The sequence below is a fragment of the Chelonia mydas genome, chromosome 10, assembly GCF_015237465.2.
Source record: "Chelonia mydas isolate rCheMyd1 chromosome 10, rCheMyd1.pri.v2, whole genome shotgun sequence".
Classification (NCBI taxonomy): domain Eukaryota; kingdom Metazoa; phylum Chordata; order Testudines; family Cheloniidae; genus Chelonia; species Chelonia mydas.
The window spans coordinates 61680820-61707858 of record NC_051250.2 but is presented as its reverse complement, the minus strand read 5'-3'; the positions used below and the strand labels follow the sequence as shown (position 1 = coordinate 61707858).

The following is a 27039-nucleotide window of genomic DNA, read 5'->3' as shown; positions in this document are numbered from 1 at the left end:
ACCTGATAGCCACTTAAGCCCATTGACATTAGGTAGACTAAAGACCTTGAGGGGACCTGACTTGTCTTCATCCATGATGGTGATACCAGTAGGCTACTGACCTTGAACTGAGCAGCATGAACTAGCCAGGCAATGCCCTAAACTCCAGAAATGAAATCACAAACAAGGACAGCAGGGCTGACAAATGTTGACAATATTGTCTATATCTTCTTGCCTGGTCTCCTCATATCCCTCATCAGAGGGACTAGAGAGCCCTAGACCTCAGAAATAACTGTCCCAGTTGTCCGGCTGCATAGTTCCTAGCAAACTGTTCAACCTCTCAGCCACCTTCCAATAGCATAAAGAGGAATCATTGCCATAACTAAGTTCAACAATAAGGACCTAAGAGTAGGTCAGAGCTGCCATTTCAGAGTTCTATATTGATAAAATGCTGATGAAATAATCTTTTGAATGGCTTACTGCACACTCAGCTTTTGTATAACCTAAACAAAATGTGCATTTGATTTTTGTGCCTCTCTACACACTTCTGGATCTGTGTACCACCCCACTTAGCGTAGGCCACCTAGTGTAGGCCAAATGTCCTGTTGCACAGTGAGAAATCCATACTGATGAAAACAATACTGTGTAAAATACAAATGGGAGGTTTGGTTCTCATTTTTTCCATGCAGCTTGTATGTATGTATATGTGGGTGTGGGTGTATATATATATATATGTTTGTGTGTGTGTATGTATATTTATATATATAAAATATAAAAAGCATTTATCAGGCATATGTAATTCTCAGATTGCAGCCTGAGTCTTTTTTGTTCTCTTTCTCTACATTTTTCTGGTTATTACTTCTTACATTTGATGAATCACTGAAAAAATGAAGTCCTATTTATTCTTGATTACGGAATGCTTGAATGACCTTTGATGTGAAATTCACTAATCTTGGACCTCTGCCTTACATGAATTACACACAAGATTCACATTTTCCATCTAAAGTAAAGTATTCTTTCCTTTTGATGTTTACTTAAATTCCTCTCTAAAAATACTCTATTTAAATGTAATTAAATGAATTCTTACCAGCAATACACTGAGTTATAAACAAGAAAACTGGACAGGCTCAATTCTGTTGAAAGCTGCAAACGAGCAATATAAAAACAGCCTAGTATAACTCCTGTCACTTTAATACACCTTTCCATCAGGAACTACTTACCGTTTAGCAGATTTTATCCAAAAACAGATAAACAAACATACAAAAAAACTCACAACAATCTTATGTTAAAAGATCATTATGGTTGCAAAGTCAAGCACTCAAAAGTGGCTGTCACAGGGTGGCTGGCTGGCTCCTGAAACTGAAGTAGGTCCAGCTCTGTTGTGCCAGAACAAGTGCTTCCAGTTGGGCCAGTTATGGAGGGGGAGCCGTGTCTGAGTCTATAAAGGGTCAGAGAGCAATCCAGTGAGTCAGCACTGGCTGAGGAAGCAGCAGCAGCATCACCGACCACTACCACTGTCACTACCAGAATCCTCTGGGAGGGGAAGCAGTTTTGTTTAAGTTTGGACAGGAAACTTGCCTCAAAGGGACTGTGGGTGCTGCACTGTGTCTTTGAGGCTTGGGAGAAGCCCTGCCACGAATGTGGTGGAGAATGCGGGCACTGCAGTTCAGTCCCTGATACAGGGGAAGAGTGAGGAGGATTGTTGGTGCCAAGAAAAAAAGAAAGCGGGAAAGTGAAGCCTCAAGGATTGACTCACCCCATCTAGCTTGGGTAATTAAGAAGATGGATGAGGTGATGGTGTAACAGCAGCAGCAGACAGCTGTGTTATAGTGGCAGATCCAGCCTATAGTCCTGCAGTTGATGAACAGCCTGCAAAAGCAACAGAAGGTACAATTTGCCACTCAGCAGTGGTAAGAGGTCATTTCCAGCAACAGGAGTGGCTGCAGAAGCGGCTGGGCCAAGAGACGTAGGGAAATGTGGCTGGTGATGGAGAGGACAGCTCAGGCTGGCTGGTAACTGATCTTGTGAAGCTGGGGCCAGGTGATGACGCAGAGACCTTCCTCCGTATCTTTGAGAGAATGACAAGTGCAGCAGAGGAAGAATGAACACAGTACCTTCCTGATGGGTGAGACACAGGAAGCCTACTGAGCAGTAAGCGACAAACAGGCGGGCACCTAACCTGTGCTGAAGGCTGCCATCTTAGATAGACTGAGACTGACTCCAAAGATGTGTAGGATCCAGTTTGGGGTTGAACCATTTCCCTGAGGAGCACAACAATGGGTAGTGGCTCAAAGATTATGGGACCTTGTTGCTTGTGGCTAGGCCCCGAGACCAGGTCAGTAGAGAAAATGATGAACCAAGTAATCCTGGAACAGTTCCTAAGAGCCCTTCTCATGAGACCTCAGATCTGAGTAAGGCAATATTAGTCTGCCTCAGTGGGTGAGGCAGTCGAATAGGCAGAAGCTGTCTCTGATGTTGAAGGAGATGAGCATGGCAGAGCAAGAGGAAAGGGAAAGTCATATGGAGAATATAGCTGCCAGACTCTAGCAAGTCTCTACTGAGCATGGGCAAACTAAGATTTTCAGAGGCTTATAACTCAGGCAGATTTTCATGAGAATCACAAAAGGCTCAGCCCTGACACCAGGGTGACACTCACTATACAATTTTAAATCCCTGCTCTACAACATAGAGACTCAACTAAACAGCTGGAAAATTTACTTTGGATCAACAAAACAATGTCTCCCCCCTTCTCCCAATCTTGTTCTTGGAAACAGCTAGACCACTTTAGCTGAAACTTTAAAAAAAAAAAATCAGACACTGGGATAGACACTCAGCATGGGATATTTCAGCCTGAACAGTTTAAGTTTGGCAAAGTTATAAGCAACTGAAAACAGGGTCTTATAATGGAAAGTGTTGGGCAACCCTAACCATAGGCTTCACCGCTAACAATATTGTAAAGGGAGTCTTTGCTAAAGGTTACAGTCGACACTGAACATAGGTCTTAAAGCTCCAAAAAGCCTGAAGAAGCTGCCAACGTTTCAGGAAAAGCAGCCAACAGTATTTTAGCTTTGGAGAGTAAAAACTGACTTTTGTTTATCATCCCAAAACAAAATAAATAAAAGATACTCTCCTCCAAACAAAACCTTCCACCAGCCAGAATCTCCTATTAAAATACTTAAACTTTCCACTCTTTTCAGCTGTTTGATATTTTAGTTGGGTTTCTCCTCCCGAAGGCTAAAAACCCTTAAACTTGAATCCATTATCAGAAAAGCACCTATTGTAGTAAAGGGATGGGAAAAATACCCGTATTCATTCTGAAAATGACTGTCATTATTTTTATTGCTGAACGCTGACAGTATTCTTGGCACTATGAGTACATGCAAGATCGATGGTCTCTTCTTGGGGGGGCAGGGGGCTGACAACAACAGTTTGGTGAAAAAAGCTCTTGTTCGTCATTATTTTCCTCCTTTTTTCTTTTGTTTTTTCAGCTGACTGAAAAATGTTCACATTTAGTCATATACAAAGAGTGTGGATTTCCCCTTCCCTTCCCAGCACTAGTCCTCCTGGGTCTGATCCACTGGAGTCTTTCCACTGACTTTGATGGGAGTTGGATCAGACCCAACATGAAACTGTTTGCCAAGGAGCAGGAGATATTATAGAAAACAAGGATAATGCTGAAGGACTGACTGGAAACAACAGTACTGGATGGAAGCAAGGATGTACTCAACTTTTACTACTTACATTCTAAATTTGAATGGTCATATCTTAATATGTTTAATAACTGGGTTATTTTTCAGTTACTGTTTGTTAGTGTCACATAGGGGCAACCTCTGCAGGGGAAGCAGAAGGGGAAATGTTGTTAATAATAAACAAACCCGTATTCTGGTAGCACCAAGAGACCTCAAGTCAGGTCAGGGCTCCAACAGGCTAGGTACTGTACATACCAGAGAGTAAGAGAGAGTCCTTGCCACAAGGAGCTTGTTGTCTAAACAATGGCAGAGAGAAACGTAGGATTACTTTTAGATAGTAAAATCTACTAAATTACTTTTAGATAGATACTACTTTAGGTAGACTCCTTTTAGATACAGGAGATGGGAGAAAGGAAAGATGACGTGACTTGTGCAGTCTGTGGCAGAGCTGAGAACTGAACCCAGCTCACTTGCCTGAGCCACAGGATTATCCTTTCCATTCCCGAAACCTGTTCAATTTTAGCTACAATATGGCCCCTACGTAGTTTCATTCCTGTGTCCTCCCAAAGGCTTCCTTTTTATATGATTGCGCCTATGTAGTATCATTATCAGTGTTTAACATTTTGGGACTTAATCTTGCCTTTCCTGTGCACCCAAACTCTCATTAACTTGCAAGTGATGCAGGGACAGGCCCCATAATTGTACAAATGTGGCTGACCATCGATCCAGCTCTATTTATGTAATGCAGTGGGTCAGTATGCATATCTCCTGAACTGGAGTTTATTGACTCTAATATAAGAATTGCTAGAGCATCTGTTACAGATAGGAGCTAGTCCAAAAACCTATAAAGTAAACATTACAGATTGTCATTCCCTGTGGCTACAAAAATCAGACGTATCTCCCACCATCTCACTGCTGCTCAACAATAATGAACCCCCTGCTAGTGAGACGGCCAAACTAAAAAGATGTTTCACATCAGCTCTTGAAAGTCACCAAACCTCTGCTTTTGGCAGCCTGCAAGAGGGAGCAAATTCCAAAGTTGAGGAACCTCCAGAAGCAGGGCCCATTTTCTACACTCTTCAGGCTCAAATCTGGGGACAGACAACCAATACCATTTGGACAGTGATAACTGCTATCATGGGGCACATGTGGAGATGTGGTTTCTGTGGCAACTGAATTCTTGGCCATCTAGGGTGCAATCCTCAAAGGTGCTGAATACTCGGACCCTTATCCAGCAAAGCACTTACGCATGTGCTTAACTTTATGCACATGAGCAATCCCATTCAAATCAATTAGATTACTCACATGCTTAAAATTAAGCACATGCTTAAGTGCTTTGCTGAACTGGGTGCAGAGCACTCAACATTTTACAGGATTGAACCTTTAGTTCCTTAAAGCAATTTATGTAGCAAGTTAACAAGCTAACCTATGGCAGAGGCCCAAAACTATAATGCAAGCCATACACTCAGTTGTTTTTGCCAAATACTGCAAGTCCCACATAACATGATTACAATAAGCTACAAGGCAACTCTCCATACCCTTAAGTCCCCTTTGAGCTAGTGTTTAATACTTCCTGTGTTCTGACTCCTCTGAATGTCTCCCCATTAGCTTTGGAATTTGTTTTGGCTTGTTGTGTAGCATAATCAAAACCTTATGGCAATGTTAAACATATAAGAACCAATGCAGGCAACTAAATTTCATCTTTCAGCCATCTGGTTGATGCTGGATGCTTCTTTGTCAAGAACTCCCTTGATGAAAAGCTAACAAAAGAAGGCGAAAAACACGGGATAAGGAAAAATGATGGACCAAAAACAATTTGAGGAGAAGGGGGAGGAGCTGGATTTTAAAATACATCTCTTTTTTTTTTTCAGCTTGCCACAGACTTTCCATGGCAGGGTAAGCTTTGCATAACACCCATAGCAATGTGTAGAAATGTCACTTAGCAAGTGGAATGCTTCTTCCAAAGGTTAATCTTGAAAGAATATATTTCCTAGTGGAAGACAATGGAACATGCCATTGCAGAATAGTTTACAGCAATAGCTATTCCAGTCAATTTCCCAATGTAGAGAAGCCCCTAATGTAATTGAGAATCAAGCCACTACTCTTTCAAAACATTCATGTCATAATTACTTATTCAATGAGTTTTACCAAGTCAAATAAGTCTGAGACAAGGAACACTAGTGCTAAATCTACAGCCAGCTCGACTTGCTCCTGGTCCTTATGCAACATTCATCAGATTTAATCAGCATCACATTAGAAAAGATTCATTTTACAGCTTGTAGAAAGCCCACAGTGCTTGTTTACATGAGAGATGGATGTCTCAATAACATTTTATTGGATTCAAATTACAGAGTGCCACACCTATGTAGCACAGAGGGAAGGAGGACAACAAAATAAAGCAGTGAACACAGGATGAAATACTGGCCTCACTGAATTCAATGAGAGTTAAGCCACTGACTTCAGTGTAGCCAGGATTTTGTGTATGTGTGTGTGTGTGTGTGTTTGTGAGAAAACAATCTCTGTAGAATGCTCCTATTAAGATATGCACTTTAGTCAGATGACAGTGCGCACAGGCTCCAGCAGTCCCAGCATGAGGGAATGCCAGGCTTAAAGTAGGCAGATTCTTTCCTGAAGTCATGCGCTCTTAAACCAGCACACAAATTGGTGGACAAACCATCAAGTTCTCAGACGCTATGGTGCTGAACAGGACATAATTGTCTTTACTGATCTACAGTAGTTAAATAGATATGTCTTAATATAGGAATATAGTCAGTCTTAATAAAAGAAGGCACAGATATTTTGAAGAGATTTGGCCACCAAATTCAATGAGAGTAGAGCAGAGTTCCCTGTTTAGATAATTGCCAAATAGTTACATAAAGCAGTGGTCATAAGGTTTCTTTTCATATGTTTTAATCTCCTAACGCTCACACTAGGGACTCAATCTGGGACAAAGAGCCCAAATGAGGGACACGAGAAATCAAGGGAATAATTGCCTTGGCATAAAAACACTGGTATAACTTCACAATTCTAATAACCCCCTGAATCAGCATTTGTGATGTATTTAGTTGACACTAAATAACTAAGATAAGAGCAGCTTTGTGTGCAAGGGAGGCTGAGCTGGTTCTATGCCGAGGGACAGGTGAGAAGTACAGTTATTTGTGGTTTGTGGAACAGTGATGTTTCTAAATCACAGAAGCTGTAAATTAATAATCAGGGTTAATACAACCAGGACACATTGAAGAATCGTTTGTTTTTAAGAGTATCCAAAGAAAACCTAAAGATGAAAAACTACCCAATATCACAGTGCAGAGTGACACCATGGTGGACAACGCAATGATTACCCTTACACAGAGCAAGTGCAATCCTGAGGGTAGTGTGAAATCCTGCGCCTCACTGGTAGCAATTTTGTGTGTAGTGTGTGTCAGGTCTGCTAGGAAGTTCAAATTCTCTAATGTAGATAGGACAAAAAAGAAACAAATCTTACCTCTAAATCAACACTAACTAATCATTAAAAATCAGACATGCCTGTGACAGAGCCAATGTGAATATACACATGCCCAGGGTGGACTGATTTAAAGCAGAGTGATTTAAATCATCAACTTGAATCATGATTCAAATCAGTAAGCAGGAAACCTTGATTTAAAGTATCAATTTTAATCATGTTTTGCATTTATACCTTTTAGTTACTTTCCTAAAGAAAGGTTGATTCTCATTGATTAAAACACATTGATTTGTAACTAAATGTCGCCTTTAGACTGAATTTAGTACTTCTTTTTGCTAACCAGAAGGATATGCAGCATCTACATACATTTATTTAAGTAACTATAGCGCTTACCACATTTATTCAGATTCTTAATTTTTTACACCTTTTATGTTAGAAAATGTTATTATATGTTGTTTAATAGATGATTTTTACTTGTGATCTGTGTCAAACTTTAGATGGATGTAAATTGGAGTTCAGTTAAAAATCCACAAAAACAGCATTTTAAAATTATTTTATTAGTTAAATAATACTACCTTAAATGTGCTGGATACATAAGAAAAAAGTTTATCAAAATACATTTTGTATTTAAAACTAACTACTTTATTAAATAAAGGAAGTATCATCTGTAGTTAGTGAATTGAACTGATTGTTTCTAGTCACCATACCCTTCAAGATTTTAGAACTAGTAGATCTTGTTCTTTCAGACCTAGTTTTTACTTATAGATTGGATGAGGAAAATAAGCTTTCCTGCTTTTTCAGCACCCAATCTGTTTCTCAACTTTGAGCTAGTTATTGCCCTGAACTTACTGAATAACCTGAAATGAAATAAATATTCTTTCTGCATCTCTACGGAAGAGGTTATTGGTATCAAAAGTTCTGGTTTAGCACTTCAGCAAACTCTGGTTCCAAGTGCTTAGCCAGTGACTTCCTCCGGTTCAACAATTTGACTTGCTTTAAAATTTTAGCAGCTAGCATTTACTGCTTAATATTATTCTTATTTAATTTAAATAATTTTAATAGATTATGGTAAATGTATATGTTGGAGACCCTAGGGTATGGCCACTAGTTAAGTCGAGGGGATGGAAGGCCATAAGGGTCGAGGAAGTCTCCCTGCTGTAGGCCTAAGGGCTTCTTTTCAACCCCCCTTAATAGAACTCAGGCCTGGCTGGTTTGAGTAAGCTCTTTTGCTCTTAAAACAATGTTGCAGTTGTAGATAATGCCTTATAGTGTAAGGTTTGCTGACACCAAGTTAAAGATAACAGGAGAGACAGCTACAAGGCCAGACAAGATGTGCTGGTTGTTTAAGTTGCTAGGAATGCTTGTTAGAGGTTGCAGGAAACAAACATTGTTGTAACCCATATAAGGAAGGCAGAGTATTTGTGCAAAGCTTTGATTGGCTTATGTGTAGTGCAGTAGCATTAAGGAATATAAAAGTGTGTGTAATGACCTGCTCTGATGTGCAGGATTTGAGATTTCTCTTCCTGTACCTTTCTTTGGAATTCCAAATAAACTTTTCTGCTTCTCCATCCAGTCGTGTTTATTGGGTGACGCACACCGGGCAATGAACCCCTGCTGTTGTTTGCCTCTGGGCACTGGGTGCCGGCAACATATAGCTTAATTTAGGTTGCCATAATTTGAAATTATATTTTAAATAGGGTTATTTTTGAAAAGAAAAATATATTTAAATTAAAAATATGATTTTGTTTTTGTTTTTTTTAAATCCATGCACAGACCTGATAAGAAGACTCATTAGTCAATAGTAGAAAGGAAATCTGTAACAGTTTAACATGATATTAACAGATTCTGCATAAGAGGTCACACAAGAGGAGGGGTGGGTAATAAATCCCTTCTCAGATAGACTGGTTTTTCCTTTCTAAACAATATGTGCCCAATTCTGACCTATTGAAATCAATGGGATACTTACCATTGACTTCAATGAACTTAGGATCAGGCCTTATGTCATTAAAAATAAAATCTGGATAAGGTGCTGGAGAAGAAAATAGGGAAGACAATGTGCAACGATCTAAAACAATGCTTCAGTTAGAGAGATCTAGGTGTCATCGCTCTTTGAAAAGATTTTTTTATGATGTCTGTTTTTAAAAAAGGAGGAAAATGAAATGTAGTAATAGCAACAACACTTAGCATACAAATAGCACTTTATATCTTCCAAGCACTTTTGTAAATAGTAATTAGGGACCAGTCTTGGTCCTATTAAAGTCAATAATTTTGCCATTTACTTCCCTGGGGGTCAGAGGAGGTTGTTAATCATTTAGTCTTTCAGTTGGCTGGGTATTTAAGCATATGGCTAACTTTAAGCATGCCGCATTGAAATAAATGGAACTACTCACATGCTCAGAGTTAGGCACATGCTTAAGTACCTTGCTGATAGGAGGCCTTAGGCAAGTGTTAATATTATTTTCAATGTACAGATGAGGAAAATGAGGCAGTGATGTTAAAGGGACGCAGTATATTTGAAATCTAGTCAGTTGTTTAAGGAGTGAATTTAAAAGTAGTTCCAAATGCCACTCCTGCCTAAGTCACCTTGCCAATGTTTGGGGTTTTACAATCACGCTTTCCTGTGTTTTAAAATGTTTTTCTCTCCTTTGTGGCTATATGACAAACCCCTATAAAAACAGGAGGAATGATGAAACTGAATGTGTGAATAGTGCTGTCAAATGTAAAAAGAAAGCAACTGGAAAAATAATTGTTTGCTCTAATCTTTTTCCTTTACAGTGATCTTAGGTGATACTTATAGCAATAGCAGGTACCAATTATTCAGAAAGGAGTGTGATATTTGAGTTGACAGTATCTATATAAGGGTCTGATCCATAATAGTAATCTAGCACATGCTTAACTGTGAGCACATGACTAGACCCAGTGAAGTCAATGGGAGTGCTTAAGTGGTTTGCTGAATTGGGGGCACAGTGCCCAGCACCTGGCTGGATTGGCACCTAAATATATTCCCCAAGCCCACAGAGGGAGTTGCTATAAGAACTGGGATTAGAACTCCAGAGCTGTTGGCTCCTAGCCTTGTGGGCAGGACAACAGACCATAGATAAAACTAGTGTTTTATCAGGTTAGCTTTAAAAAGTATTTTTGGGTCTAAATTAAAAGCCTATGATTTGGCCTCCGTCCACCTCCCCCTGGTTAATTTCCCTGAGAGGCCCCACAGCTTGTAATTAATATGTTCAAATACCATGTTATTGCAGGCATTGGTGAGGGTGAACCTTCTCTTTACCTTTCTTCTCCCCTGTAAAGGGCACAAAGTCTTCCCTGTCTTTGTGTTCCAGTGCTTGCTTCTCCAAGTATGAAAGGAGTCGATCTCTGTCGAAAGGGCCTGTGGCAGCTTTACTGGTCTGGTCTTTTTGTCGGAAGCCTGCTGGCAGAAGTGCATTCTACCAAAATATATGAGATACAGATACAGAATCATAAAAATGTTGGTCTGGGAGGGACCTCGAGAAGTCCTCAAGTCTCATGACAGCATGATACTATTAAAACACAGACACCTGCGGTCAGATTTTCAGATTGCATAAATTGTCATCGCTCCACTGACATCATTTGAGCGATGCTGATTTAAACTAGCTGAGAATCTGGTCCCTGATGAGGAAGCTTTTGGTATGTAGCATTTCATAGAATCAGGGAATCACAGAAATGTAGGGCCGGAAGGGGTCTCAAGAAGCCATCAAGTCCAGATCACTGCGCTGAGGCAGGACCAACTAAACCTAGACCATCCCTGACAGGTATTTGTCCAACCTGCTCTTAAAAACCTCCAGTGCTGGGGACTCCACAACTTCCCTTGGACACCTGTTCCAGAGCTTAACTATCCTTATAGTTAGAACATTTTCCCTAATATCTAACTTAAATCTCCCTTGCTGCAGATCAAGCCCATTGCTTTTTGTCCTGTCTTCAGTGGACACAGAGAACAATTGATTACTGTTGTTTTTATAACAGCCCTTTACATATAACAGCCCCATAAGAAAACTCTTATAATTCTTATAATTGTAACTCAGTCTTCTTTTTCTCAGGACTATACATGCCCTGTTTTTTTAACCTTTCCTCATAGGTCAAGTTTTCTAAACCTTTTCTCATTTTTGTTGCTCTCCTCTGGACTTTTGCCAATCCAACCACATCTTTTCTGAAGTGAGGCACCCAGAATGGGACACAGTACTCCAGCTGAGGCCTCACCAGTGCCAAGCAGAGTGGGACAATTACCTCCCATGTCCTACATACAACACTCCTGTTAATACATCTCAGAATATTAGCCCTTTTCACAACTGCATCACCCTGTTGACACATATTCAATTTGTGATCCACTATAACCACTGGATCCTTTTCAGCAGTACCATCTAGCCAGATATTCCCCATTTTGTAGTTGTGCCTTTGATTTTTCCTTCCTAATTGTCTTTATTGAATTTCATCCTGTTGATTTCAGGCCAGTTCTCCAATTTGTCAAGATTGTTCTGAATTCTTTTCCTGTCCCGCAATGTGTTTGTAATCACTCTCAGATTGGTGCCATCTGCACTTTTTTTTTTACAAGCATATGCTCCACTCCATTATCCAAGTCATTAATGAAACTATTGAATAGTACCAGACCCAGGACTGACCACTGCAGGACCCCACTAGGTACGCCTTCCCAGTTTGACAGTGAACCATTGATAACTACTCTTTGAGTACAGTCTTTCAGCCATTTGTACGCTCACCTTATAGTAATGTCACATAGACTGCATTTCCCTTGTTTGCTTATAAGAAGGTCATGTAGGACTGCATCAAAGGCCTGACTGAAATCAAGATACATCACATCTATTGTTACCCCCTCTATCCACTGGCCCAGTAATCCTGTCAAAGAAGGAAATTAGCTTGGTTTGGCATGATTTGTTCTTGGCAATTCTGTGCTGGCTATTCTTTATAAACCTATTATCCTGTAGGTGCTCATAAACTGTAGACAGAGTGATGCCATGTTTGTATAATGTTCTGAATTTAAACTCTGCTATAGGGTACTTTTTTTTTAAGTGGAGCCATTTCTTTACATAATATTTTTCAGTGGCAAATAACGTGCAGCAATGTATTGACTAGATGTAACTATTAAAATTACATTCTCAAGTACTTTCAGACAAATATATCTGACCCCTTATTAACTGAGTTTTTTACAGTAGTGCTAAAGGACCAACTGAGACCCATTGTGAAAACTCTGTACAAACAGAGTAGTACAGTCCCTGACCTGAAAAGCTGATAGGCAAAATAAACAGGACAGGTGAAGGGTAGAGGAAAGAGTTAACTTCCTTCCCTTTCTAACTTTACCTACTCTTCTTGGTGTCTCTTTCTAATTCTCCCCTCTTTTTGTTGTTGTTGTTGTTCTTTTCTATTTCCACTCCTCTTTCTCCATTCCCCGCCACCTTTTATCCCAGTACAGATAACTACAAGAGCCTAATATTCAGTAAATAAATTGAGTGTACAGAAAGTACTTGCTGGAAAATATGGTTGGTCACTGCCAATACTGGCTAATCTTCAGATAGAGTGCTAAGAAATTGGAAATTATTAACCTTTTTCTTCATCCGTATTTTCCCTCCAGTGTGAACCAGATTTGGTCTGCTAGTTTAGCAAATAAAATCATTTTGACCGGCCAGGGAGCCAGGTTGACTGGATTGCTAGCAGTATGGAATGTCCCTGAATAATTTGTAGTGTCCTTGAAAGTACTTTCAAGTTCCATTCCATTCTATCTTATTCAACATCTTGGAACCAGTATTTTCTTTTGGTGAAAACTAGCAAACTGATAGCTAAATTCCTAGGTCAATTTGAAAGCTTTGATATTATGCAAGCACCCATAGTGCAAACTTCCCAACAGCAGCCATATCAGTGACCTCAGCCCCATCTTTCTTTAAGTGAAAGGTAATCTTTTCTCCAGGTCACAGGTTTCTAAGCATACTGTGAAAGCCATTTGCAAGTCTGCAACACTACCATATTTTCTTAATGTAGAGCCCTAGCGATATGGCTGATGTATAATTGAGTTGAGATGACTAGTATTTGGCTCAGTTAAGTCTTGGCAAAGCAAATTTTCTCCACTTAAAAAAATTTGTAAGTGGAAAATACAGAGTCAATATAATTCAGAAGTTCAAAAGAATGTGATGTTCAAAAACAGATGATGATGATTTGATTATAGCTGTGCCTATAATCCCCAACCAAAATAAAGCCTCATTAGGCTAGGCCAGGGGTCTCAAACTCAAATGACCATGAGGGCCATATGAGGACTAGTACATTGGCCCGAGGGCCGCACCACTGACCACCACCCCCCCGCTGTCCCGGCCCCACCCCCACTCCACCCCTTCTGTGAGGCCCCGCCCCTGCCCTGCCTCTTCCCCCCACTTCCCTGCCCCCATTCCAACCCCTTCCCTGAAATCCCCACCCCCACTCTGCCCCCTCCCTGCCCCCAGGGGGTGCAGGAGGGGTGCAAGGTGTGGCAGGGGGCTCAGGGCAGGGGTTGGGGTGCAGGAGGGGTGTGGGGTGCAGCAGGAGGCTCAGGGCAGGGGGTTTGGCTGAAGGAGGGGTTCGGGGGGCAGGTCCGACCCAGCGTGCACCAGGGGCAGGGCGGACTGCCTGTCCTGCCCTGCCCCCGTGCTGCTCTGGGAAGTGGCCAGGACTTGGGGGGGGGGCGGCACAGGGGTCTGTGTGTTGCCCTGGTCACTCCTCCAGGTACCTCCCCCGAAGCTCCCATTGGCCGTGAACCACGGCCAATGGGAGTTTCGGGGGAGATACCTGGAGGAGCGGACAGGGCAACACACAGACCTCTATGCCCCCCCTCCCCCAGGTCCCGGCCACTTCCCGGAGCAGCGCGGGGGCAGGGCAGGGAGGGAGCCTGCCCTGCCCCCAGTGCGCGCTGGGCTGGAGCCGCTCTAGGTAAATGCTGGGGGGGGGGGCTGCAGGGAGCTGGCGGGCCACAGAAAATAACCCTGTGGGCCGCATGTTTGAGACCCCTGGGCTAGGCACTATACAAACACATAGTAAGAGAATCTCTGTCCTGAAGAACTTACTGTCTAAATAGAGAAGGGATGGCACAAAGACTTGCCCAATGTCAGACAGCACATCAGTGGCATAGCAGGGAATAGAGCCAAGGTCTCAGAGTTCCTAGTCTAGTGCCTTATCCTTTAGAACACGTGATCACCTCTATGGGCCCGGAATATAAGTAATCCTCAGTCTTTTTTACTTCATTTTGAAACATCAGTCCCGTTTCTGTCCCATTACCTACCTCAGGGTCAAGGTCATCAAGAACATGTTCCAATTGTTTCAGCTCTTCCTCCGATAGTTTGCTGAGAATTTCATCTTCATTGATATTCTTATATTTTTCTAACTCCTTTCGGAACGGCAGCGACATGGCTCCTGCAGCAAGGTGTCACTCAATGCTTTCCAGCGAAATTTCAACCATTCAGGAGGCAATCTTCTTGGTCTTCCACTCACTGTTAACAATAAGCGGTTGTCAGTGTCTCCTGTTACACTAGACACCTATAGCTCAGGGGATCACATTTGTATTTTATTTATGGATTAATTTAAAAAAGGAAACATTTTCTCTGACTCAGCGGTGTCAGGCTACATCGACACTTGAACTAAGGGTATGTTTCCAGCTCAAGCAAACATTCACGCTGGCTCTCACCAAACTAGCATGCTACCCATAGTAGTGTAGCTGCGGGGTACCCAGGAGTATGTACCTATGGGGTCTGGGTGGGCTTGCACTCTGGATGGCTAGCCCACGCAGCCATTCACCACTGCCTGGGCTACCACAGCTACACTACTGTTTTTAGCACACTAGCTTGATGAGAGAGTGCAAATATGTCTACTTGAGCGGGGAATCACACTCCTAGCTCCAAATGTAGCCTAAGAGTGGGGACAGTACCATGCCGAGCTATGCAGCAAATATCCTAGCAACAGGAATTAATTTAGGACATCCTATCTGCAGCTTCAAAGGGAAGCTTTGGGCATCACATAATCGAGAACCAAGATTATCCTTCACCTGGGAGATGAATTTGTTTTATGTGGCTTCTACAGAGAAGCATCTGTTTTGTTCTCCTGGCTAAAGGGAAAATATGGTGAGTGGCATGTGATAATGGTAAAAACTCATTTTCTTCTAACACTGAACAAGGAACTTTGTTACAATAAGGGAGCAATATTATTCCTAAAGCTACTCTGTCTCTTCTCAGCTTCATTGTAGAGTTTCTGTCTAGGACCTTTCCCATCCCATTCTGCCTGGGTTCCTGACAGGTTTTAAGAAACAGTTCACATCTCCTCATGGTAACGTAATCAGCTTTCCGGCACACTGGTTCATAGTCTTATTTTAGACTTCTTTGCTGTCTGCATTACAAATGGTGACACTTTTCAGCAAAACAAGAAATCCCGCTGAGGGAAATTGCCAATTTTAATTTAAAACATCATTTCCAAATAATTTCACTGCATGTGCACCTCTAAACATTCAGAATGTGGGGACGAATACAGTTAGGTCCTTAACATTTCATGAACCTCGTGTTTTTAAAACTCAACTTGTCGATTTTCAGTTGATTCTCAGCAGATCAATAACAAAAACAAGTACTTTATTATCATGTGGCCACAACTATTAAGATAATTCTTCTATGATTTGTATGTGGTAGCTCCCTGCCTCTGTTCATTCCCTTCTTTCTAGCACTGGTAGCACGGCTCGCAATACTGCGTAAAAGCTGAAGAGGGAGCAATCTTGCTCCTCAAAGCAGCAGTAAATGTATGATGCATGAAGCAATTAGTGGCAGAGTCCAAAACATAATCCAGGGCTCCCAGATCCCTACCGTACCTATTAGAATCCTCCCAAACTGAACTATATACAGTACTAACTGTGCGGATTACAGCCGAGATTCTTGAATGCACAAAATTCAAAGTAATGGTCAGGCAACTGACATTTACTCATCAGATTTATAAAGATGAACCCTGTGGTCTTTGTGCAATTTTACATGAGAATTTGCACGATGATTTTTGTGTGTGTGCAGTTACTACGAATGCATGTACAAAACAGACATTTGTGTGTGTGAATGCATATTTAGGCATGTCACAATTTGTGTCCCCAACTGTAGTTAGTGCACATACAAATATAGGCGCACAAAGGTGCAGAGACTTCAGGAGTTTAAATTTTTGCAATTTTGGACCATTAATACATAAGAAAGTAATGATCTATACAGAAATATGATAGGGAAATGATAACATTGAATTTTCTAGACCAGGTCCTCATCTGTTGTAAACTGGCAAAACTCCATTGACTTGCAACCAGTTTACGCCAGCTGAGGGTCTGGTCCTTTATCTTTTATTCAGTCAAAATCCTAACCAAAGAGTTCATTTAATTATAATCACAGTCTTACAATGTTTCCTTCCACCTATAGTTTTAAACTAAAAACTGAATGAGAGCATTAGAACCAAAATAGAAAAGTACATGGCAGAAAAATAGATGAGTTCAATAAGCGTTTTCAATACATCTCTTTTGGCTATTGATCCAGTTTCTGAATAGAAGTCAATAGTCCACATGACAGAAGAGAATAATTTATAGGAGAGGTTACAGATTTGAAAACTCCAGAATTATATAAACATCACATGTTGGGTCTGGACATTTAAAAAAAATAAAATAAAGGCAAATCTGTTAAAATATTAATAGAATTACCTTATCATCCTGCCACAGGAAAGAGAACTTTTTCATTATACTCCACCTTCCATTGCAATTTAACAATATCATAAAGTCATTTCTGGCTTTAACAGTACAACTAGACACATTTTTAGGGTTCCTTTAGGAGGTTTAGTAATCTTCTGACCTGTCACAAAGTTCTCAGAGTTGTAAAAATTCCTTTGTTATCAAAATCCTAATACACATGGTGAGTTTTAGAAAAGTTTATGCAAAAGTAGCAGCCAAAGAGGTTTACTGAAATCATTTGCTTTTTTTTCTTTTGTTTTTGCTGCTGAATTCAGCATTACCTTTACAAAAGGCTAAGCAATTCACATTGTAACCAAAATCCTCTTTTAGATAATTAAAGCATTCGTGCCAAATATATTACATTTACACTGTTGAGTCAAATTCAGATACAGTACAGCACTTCTGTACATAGACTGCAAGGAGCCTTCTAAAAGTTTCGTTGGTTAAACTCATTAAACTCCTAGCACTTTAGGGATGAAAATTAATTGGGATGAAAAACTTCTTTAAGGAGATTACATCTTTTTAAAACTGTATTTAGTGGTTTAAAGGCCGATTTCATTAGAGTTTAATCACGTCCCTGGGAAAGACAGAGTTGTAATCTAGATGTTGGAATATTTTATCAGATAGAGTTAAGGAAATGATTGCTTTGAGGAACAAAACCAGCTACAACTGCTGAGGTCCCAGTGCCTTTATCATTCTGAGTAGTAAATATTTGTACCTCAGAGTAGGCTGGATTGTGTGACCCTTATTCATTTTGGTGAAGATTTGGCATCTTTGTTGATATACTCTTGGCTGAGTCTAATTAAAACTCACCACTGCCTACCACCCATCAACACAACTCTCTGCAGTCCATCACCACACCTCCGCCTGTCCACCTCTCACCAGTGGAGGCTGTCCGTCCACCTCAGGATTGAGGTGCATTGGCAAGACAGTAGATGCTGTGATTGTCAGAGTCTACCTTCTAAGGGTAAACAGAACACAGTAGTCTCCAAGATTATCAGTCTAGCACTTCTCACCAGCCTTGATTCAGCACTTCCTTAAATCCATCTCTATTAAAGATAGTACTTAAGCATGTACTTAACTTCACTGGGGCTTAAGCATATGCTTTAAAGTGCAGTTCTGAATAGAATCATAGAATCATAGAATATCAGGGTTGGAAGGGACCTCAGGAGGTTATCTAGTCCAACTCCCTGCTCAAAGTAGGACCAATCCCCAACTAAATCATCCCAGCCAGAGCTTTGTCAAGCCTGACCTCTAAGGAAGGAGATTCCACCTCCCTAGATAATGCATTCCAGTGTTTCACCACCCTCCCAGTGAAAAAGTTTTTCCTAATATCCAACCTAAACCTCCCCCACTGCAACTTGAGACCATTACTCTTTGTTCTGTCATCTGCTACCACTGAGAACAGTCTAGATCCATCCTCTTTGGAACCCCCTTTCAGGTAGTTGAAAGCAGCTATCAAATCCCCCCTCATTCTTCTCTTCCGCAGACTAAACAATCCCAGTTCCCTCAGCCTCTCCTCATAAGTCATGTGTTCCAATCCCCTAATAATTTTTGTTGCCCTCCATTAGATGTTTTCCAATTTTTCCACATCCTTCTTGCAGTGTGGGGCCCAAAACTGGACACAGTACTCCAGATGAGGCCTCACCAATGTCGAATAGAGGGGAATGATCACGTCCCTCGATCTGCTGGCAGTGCCCCTACTTATACATCCCAAAATGCCATTGACCTTCTTGGCAACAAGGGCACACTGTTGACTCATATCCAGCTTCTCGTCCACTGTAACCCCTAGGTCCTTTTCTGCAGAACTGCTGCCTATCCATTCGGTCCCTAGTCTGTAGCGGTGCATGGGATTCTTCCGTCCTAAGTGCAAGACTCTGCACTGGTCCTTGTTGAACCTCATCAGATTTCTTTTGGCCCAATCCTCTAATTTGTCTAGGTCCCTCTGTATCCTATCCCTACCCTCCAGCGTATCTACCACTCCTCCCAGTTTCGTGTCATCTGCAAACTTGCTGAGGGTGCAATCCACACCATCCTCCAGATCATTTATGAAGATATTGAACAAAACCGGCCCCAGGACCGACCCTTGGGGCACTCCACTTGATACCGGCTGCCTACTAGACGTGGAGCCATTGATCACTACCCGTTGAGCCCAACAATCTAGCCAACTTTCTATCCATCTTATAGTCCATTCATCCAGCCTATACTTCTTTAACTTGCTGGCAAGAATACTGTGGGCGACCGTGTCAAAAGCTTTGCTAAAGTCAAGGAACAACACGTCCACTGCTTTCCCCTCATCCACAGAGCCAGTTATCTCGTCATAGCAGGCAATTAGATTGCCCTTGGTGAATCCATGCTGACTGTTCCTGATCACTTTCCTCTCCTCTAAGTGCTTCAGAATTGATTCCTTGAGGACCTGCTCCATGATTTTTCCAGGGACTGAGGTGAGGCTGACTGGCCTGTAGTTCCCAGGATCCTCCTTCTTCCCTTTTTTAAAGATGGGCACTACATTAGCCTTTTTCCAGTCGTCTGGGACTTCCCCCATCACCATGAGTTTTCAAAGATAATGGCCAGTGGCTCTGCAATCACATCCGCCAACTCCTTTAGCACTCTCGGATGCAGCGCATCCGGCCCCATGGACTTGTGCTCATCCAGCTTTTCTAAATAGTCCCGAACCACTTCTTTCTCCACAGAGGGCTGGTCACCATCTCCTCCCCATGCTGTGCTGCCCAGTGCAGTAGTCTGGGAGCTGACCTTGTTCGTGAAGATAGAGGCAAAAAAAGCATTGAGTACATTAGCTTTTTCCACATCCTTTGTCACTAGGTTGCCTCCCTCATTCAGTAAGGGGCCCACACTTTCCTTGACTTTCTTCTTGTTGCTAACATACCTGAAGTAACCCTTCTTGTTACTCTTAACATCTCTTGCTAGCTGCAACTCCAGGTGTGTTTTGGCCTTCCTGATTTCACTCCTGCATGCCCGAGCAATATTTTTATACTCTTCCCTGGTCATTTGTCCAATCTTCCACTTCTTGTAAGCTTCTTTTTTGTGTTTAAGATCAGCAAGTATTTCACTGTTAAGCCAAGCTGGTCGCCTGCCATATTTACTATTCTTTCTACACATCGGGATGGTTTGTCCCTGTAACCTCAATAAGGATTCTTTAAAATACAGCCAGCTCTCCTGGACTTCTTTCCCATCATGTTGTTCTCCCAGGGAATCCTGCCCATCAGTTCCCTGAGGGAGTCAAAGTCTGCTTTTCTGAAGTCCAGGGTCCATATTCTGCTGCTCTCCTTTCTTCCCTGTGTCAGGATCCTGAACTCGACCATCTCATGGTCGCTGCCTCCCAGGTTCCCATCCACTTTTGCTTCCCCTACTAATTCTTCCCGGTTTGTGAGCAGCAGGTCAAGAAGAGCTCTTCCCCTAGTTGGTTCCTCCAGCACTTGCACCAGGAAATTGTCCCCTATACTTTCCAAAAACTTCCTGGATTGTGTGTGCACCGCTGTATTGCTCTCCCAGCAGATATCAGGGTGACTGAAGTCTCCCATGAGAACCAGGGCCTGCGATCTAGTAACTTCCATGAGTTGCCGGAAGAAAGCCTCATCCACCTCATCCCCCTGGTCCGGTGTCTCGGTATAGCAGACTCCCACCATGACATCACCCTTGTTGCTCACACTTCTAAACTTAATCCAGAGACTCTCAGGTTTTTCTGCAGTTTCATACTTGAGCTCTGAGCAGTCATACTGCTCCCTTACATACAATGCAACTCCCACACCTTTTCTGCCCTGCCTGTCCTTCCTGAACAATTTATATCTATCCATGACAGTACTCCAGTCATGTGAGTTATCCCACCAAGTTTCTGTTATTCCAATCACATCATAATTCCTTGACTGTGCCAGGACTTCCAGTTCTCCCTGCTTGTTTCCCAGGCTTCTTGCATTTGTGTATAGGCACTTGAGATAACTCACTGATCGTCCCTCTTTCTCAGTATGAGGCAGGAGCCCTCCCCTCTCGTTCGCTCCTGCTCGTGCTTCCTCCCGGTATCCCACTTCCCCAATTACCTCAGGGCTTTGGTCTCCTTCTCCTGGTGAACCTAGTTTAAAGCCCTCCTCACTAGGTTAGCCAGCCTGCTTGCGAAGATGCTCTTCCCTCTCTTTGTAAGGTGGAGCCCATCTCTGCCTAGCACTCCTCCTTCTTGGAACACCATCCCATGGTCAAAGAATCCAAAGCCTTCTCTCCGACACCACCTGCGTAGCCATTCGTTGACTTCCACGATTTGACGGTCTCTACCCAGGCCTTTTCCTTCCATGGGGAGGATGGACGAGAAGACCACTTGCACCTCAAACTCCTTTATCCTTCTTCCCAGAGCCACGTAGTCCGCAGTGATCCGCTCAAGGTCATTCTTGGCAGTATCATTGGTGCCCACGTGGAGAAGCAGGAAGGGGTAGCGATCCGAGGGCTTGATGAGTCTCGGCAGTCTCTCTGTCACATCGTGAATCCTAGCTCCTGGCAAGCAGCAGACTTCTCGGTTTTCCAGGTCAGGGCGGCAGATAGATGACTCAGTCCCCCTGAGGAGAGAGTCCCCGACCACCACCACCGGCCTCCTTCTCTTGGGAGTGGTGGTCGTGGAACCCCCAACCCTAGGACAGTGCATCTCATGCCTTCCAATCGGCGGAGTCTCCTTCTGTTCCCTTCCCTCAGATGTATCATCTAGTCCACTCGCCGCATTAGTACCTGTGGAGAGAACATGAAAACGGTTACTTACCTATATCTGTATTGCTGGTACATGGACGCTCCCCTTTCTTCTTCTGGAGGTCACATGCTGCCAAATTTCTTCACCGTCCTCCTGTCCCCGCAGTGCAGCTTGCTCTGAATCTTCTAGAGATGCTTTCCTGAATCTGGGCCTGAACTGGCGCACAATTTCATAGGGTTTTTTTAGATACTAAATTACCTGGAAATGCATAACCTGTTGAACAATTCCTATTAGTATTTTAGTTTTTGTGGGTGTAGTTACATTTTCTTCAATTAGCTCTGGAGTAATGTTATTTGTTTTACAAATAGAGAACATATTCTTAGCTCTTATAATAGATTAGAGAAGTTAATAAATATTGTAAATGTTTTCTAATAACTTTTCTGGTTTAAAAAATGGTGTGTAAAATTACTTTGGGATCTAACCCCCAAAATGTTTGTTTCTAGTGAAAACCTTTAATTCTGTGTTCTAGTGAGTAATGATCATTTAACTATATTTATTTTTTTCTATGTGCCTGACCCTCCTAGTCAAGGCAGTCATAGGATAATTATGCCAGGAAGAAAGGGAAGAATTCAGAGAGCTGGATTTGGCTTTTATTTTGACTGTATTGGTGAAAATCGTTACTCACCCTAAGTAATGGTTCAGGCTAAATTTTCAGCACTGCATGCAGCTCATTTCCTGATTAGCTATCTAAATTATGGAGATGTAAGAGACTGTTGTATAGAAACTGCTCCCATTTTTTCATTTTATTTAGTTCCAAAAGATTATTAGTTGAAAAAAAACCAGACATAGGAGGTGACTATTTTAAGTGCTTAATAACTAAAAATTAACAACATGCTGAATGAGGCTGGAGACCCCGCACTGCAGGACGCAAGGGAGATAGACGTGCCCCTGTATGCTATACGTTTCTGTGCTGATCCGTTCTGTTTTATAGTAACTCCTCGATTAACATTGTAGTTGTGTTCCTGAAAAAGGCTACTTTAAGCGAAACGATGTTAAGCGAATCCAATTTCCCCATAAGAATTAATGTAAATAGCGGGGGTTCGGTTACAGGGAAAAAAATTTTCCCCAGACAAAAGACTATATATATATATACACACCACACACACATACACACATATTTACACAGTATACATTTTAAACAAACAATTTAATACTGTACACATCAAATGATGATTGTGAAGCTTGGTTAAGGTGGTGGAGTCAGAGGGTGGAAAAGGGTGGGATATTTCCCAGGGAATGCCTCACTGCTAAATGATGAACTAGCACTCGGCTGAGCCCTCAAGAGTTAGCGCGTTGTTGTTAATGTAGCCTCACACTCTACAAGGCAGCAGGAATGGAGGGAGGAGACCCAGCAAGGCAGAGACAGACAGAGACACACACCGTGTGTGTGTGTGTGTGTGTGTGGCCGTGGTTCCAGTGGGAGCTGCGGGGGCAGCACTCGGGGTGGGGGCAGCGTGCGGAGCCCCCTGACTGCCCCTATATGTAGGAGCCGGAGGGGGGACATGCCACTGAGCCACAGCATGCTCGGAGCAGGGCGAACCCTGGACCCCAGTCCCTGGCGGAAGCTCGTGAGCCAGATTAAAACACCTGAAGGGCCAGATGCGACCTCTGGGCCGTAGTTTGCCCACCCCTGTGCTAAAAGGTCTGGCAGGCTGGAAGGCTTTTTCACTTTTAAGTTACTTCGATTCCCTCTGGAGGAAGACTCACCAGGCTGCAGCAGCTAGCTGTGGGAAGCCTGCAGGAAGGATCAAACAGGGATAGGGAAGGGTGGACACTAAGACCCAGGGGTGCCCCAAATTTTCAGGTGCCCTGTGCAGCTGCGTATGCCTAAGGATGGCCCTGTGTGTGTGTGAGAGAGAGAGAGAGAGAGAGGGAGAGACAGAGACATACACCGTGTGTGTGTGTGTGTGTTTGTGTGTGTGTGTGTGTGTGTGTGAGAGAGAGAGACGCGCATTGCCCCTTTAAGTACACTGACCCCACACTAAGTACACTGCCTTTTTAAGTAGATCAGCAGCTGTTGCCAGGAAGCTCCCTCCGTCTTGAGCCCTGTGGTGTGGTGTCCTCTCCCTCCCCCCCGCCCCACAGGAGCAGGGGGACACCCTGACATTAGCACCCCTCTTCCCTCCCCCGCCCCCCACGCTCCACACAGCAAGCAGGAGGCTCCGGGGAGCAGCTCCAAGGCAGAGGGCCGGAGCAGCACATGCCGGGGGGGGGGGGGATGTCAGCTGAACCGCCTGGCAATTGATAGCCTGCTGGACAGCTGCCACACAGGGAATTTAGGGGAGCAGATGCGGGGCTGCCGGTGCACCCTAGTTCCAAATCCCCACCAGCTGGCTCCCATGGGCTGCTCTTCCTGCAAGCAGCTGACAAAGCAGGTGACTGCCAAACAACGTTATAAGGTTGCATTGTGCAACTTTAAATGAGCATGTTCTCTAAGGGCATGGCTACACTTGCAGATGTAGAGCGCTGGGAGTTAAACCAGCCCTCGGAGACCGCAGCAGGAAAAGCGCTGCTGTGTGTTCACACTGACAGCTGCAAGCTCCATGGCGTGGCCACATTTGCGGCACTTGCAGCGGCATTGGGAGCGGTGCATTATGGGCAGCTGTCCCACAGAGCACCTCTTCCCATTCTGGCGCTGTGGCTTGTGGGAAGGGGGAGGGGGTGTGGGGCATTCTGGGTCCTGTCCCAATGCCCCGTGATGTATCGCTTCTCTTCCCAGCAATCCCTGTGCTTCCGTCCACATCTGGCGCCATCTTTCAACGGTTTTTGTACTGCACACTCTGTCTTCCCTTTCGGTCTGGAACAGATCCTGAACTTGTGAGGAATATGCAGATGGGTTCCGCCAACACGTCACGAATTGCAGTCAAGTTACTCCTTAAGCTACAAAGTGACAGTGAAGAGTCCGACGATGATGTCGACTCGCATAACGCATATGACACGAGATTGCTTGTGGCATTCATGGACATGCTCCACTGTGGAACACCGCTTTTGGACTCAGGAAACAAGCACTGAGTGGCGGGATCACATCGTCATGCAAGTCTGGGATGACGAGCAGTGGCTGCAGAACTTTTGGATGAGGAAAGCCACATTCATGGGACTGTGTGCAGCTCACCCCCACCCTACGGCGCAAGGATACGAGATTGAGAGCTGCCCTACTGGTGGAGAAGCATGTGGCTATTGCAATCTGGAAGCTGGCAACTCCAGACCGCTACCGATCGGTCGCTAACCAGTTTGGAATGGGGAAGTCGATCGTTGGAATCGTGTTGATGCAAGTTTGCAGGGCCATTAATCGCATCCTGCTCAGAAGAACTGTGACTCTGGACAATGTGCGTGACATTGTGGCTGGTTTTCCACAAATGGTTTTCCCTAACTGTGGAGGGGTGATAGATGGGACGTATATTCCAATTCTGGCACCAGACCACCTAGCCTCCGAGTACATAAATCGGAAGGGGTATTTCTCGATGGTTCTCCAGGCACTTGTGGATCACTGTGGGCATTTCATGGACATGAACACAGGCTGGTCTGGAAAGGTGCATGACACACGCATCTTTCAGAACACAGGCCTGTTCAGGAAGCTGCAAGTCAGGACTTTCTTCCCAGACCAGATGATCACTGTGGGGGAAGACAAAATGCCCGTTGTTATCCTTGGAGACCCCACTTACCCTTTGATGCCGTGACTCATGAAACCATACACAGGGAGCCTTGACAGCAGCAAGGAGAGGTTCAACAACAGGCTGAGTCGGTGCAGAATGACTGTGGAGTGTGCTTTTGGCCATTTAAAGGGCCGCTGGCACTGTCTGTATGGGAAGCTGGACCTGGCCGATGACAACATCCACACGGTTATAGCCGCGTGCTGTACCCTCCATAACATTTGTGAAGGGAAGGATGAAAGCTTCACTCAGGCATGGACCACAGAGGTTCAACACCTGGAGGCTGAATTTGAACAGCCAGAGACCAGGGCTATTAGAGGGGCCCAGCCTGGGGCTGTAAAGATTAGGAATGCCTTGAGGGAGCAATCTGATGCTGAAAGCCACCGGTAATGTCTGGTGCCCTGCACAGTAGTGAAGTGCAGTGGTTCCAATGCTAGTAGGCATCTGTTTTTAATACGTATGATGCACTGACTTGCAGTGCCTATTGCTTTCCTGGGCTACACTATCTTTTACTTAATGCAATAAAGAATGTTTGCCAAGCCAAAAAATTCATTTATTGAAAAGAAACACAACTGCTGGAGAAACACACATGGCATGACACATCTGTGCTGTGTGGGACGAGGGAAGGGGGCGGGGTGGGGAACGGGACAATCCCAGATTTGCGTATGTCCTGGTATCATACTCAGCCTTCCTGTCTGGAGTGCCGTGCAATGAGTGCTGCACTTCAGGCTGGCTAAAATGCATGGTGATAGGGGTTGAGTGCAGTGGTTAAGGGTCGTAGTTTGCAGGGCTGGGTGGTGAAGCTACAGGTGTTGGAGGCAGCTGGTGGCAATAAGAAACCGGATGTTGGGGGAAGTGGGTTGGCGGTGACATGAGGGAACAAGGGAAAGAGTTTTGGTACAAGGGTTGTGGGGGGATCTGCTCCGTCTGCAGTGCTGTGAGTGCCTGCATCGAGTCTGCTTGGCACTCCATAATGCTTAGGAGTCGCTCCGTGCTTTGGTGCCGGCAATCTGCATTCTGCTAGCAGAGCCTCCTTTCGGTCTCTCGCCACTCCTGTACTTTTTGATTTTCAGGAAGGGACTGCTGCATGACTTCATGCAGAAGGTGCTCCTTGCTTCTTCGCAGCCACTTCCTGATTCTTTGCAGCCTTTCGGCCGTTGATAATAAGGACGGCTGGGATCTCAAGGTTGCATCTGTAAAGCCAAAATGCAACACTTAACAGAGGCAGCATTGTTCACACCAGACAGAGCAACAACTCAGCCGAACTTAAAGACAAGCACAGTGCACACAATAGCAGAAAGTGCCTGTCCCAAAGCGAGCGCACATAACCCACAAGAGCCCCAAAATGGTAAGCACAGGGGCAAGGGGGACTGATTGTTTCAGGACTGTACTGTCCTCTGGGGTTCTGTACCCTGGGGAGAGCCAACAGCTGCAGGGGGCCCCTATACTGAACACTGTCCCCACATTTTCCATAGGATGAGTTCGTCCTGGAAGATATCTCGCTGCTGAGGGTGCCCTGGGAAGCAAGGGAGGGTCTTCTACTACAATGCGGCTTCTGCCCTGGCCCTTATGCCGCTTGCCTGTGTGCAGCAATGTTCCCCCCACCCCTCAGGGCACAGTGGCGCGGACATGTTAGCCTTACTGGGACAAGGAGCACAGTAGTTCTGCCAAGGAACCTGCACAAGCGGATTGCCCAGCTTCTGCATGAGACCTTCGATGAGATCACTGAGGCCGATTACCACGATGTGAGAGAGCACATCAACGCCCTATTCTGCATCTAGCCATGCACGCAGCCCTAACCC

General features: G+C 43.9%; 1 protein-coding gene across 2 annotated transcripts in view; it reads right to left on the bottom strand.

Annotated features, from left to right (window-relative positions):
- LOC102938965 (tropomodulin-2) overlaps positions 1-27039 on the bottom strand; it is a 71858-nt gene that overhangs the window by 21210 nt on the left and 23609 nt on the right. For both annotated transcript variants that reach the window (XM_007056360.4, XM_043523830.1), the window contains exons 2-3: positions 14393-14600; positions 10391-10547 (exon numbers count right to left, since the gene is read on the bottom strand). In XM_007056360.4, coding sequence (XP_007056422.1) covers positions 10391-10547; positions 14393-14518 — 283 coding nt within the window. In that variant the 5' untranslated portion in view covers positions 14519-14600. The remainder of the gene's footprint in view (positions 1-10390; positions 10548-14392; positions 14601-27039) is intronic.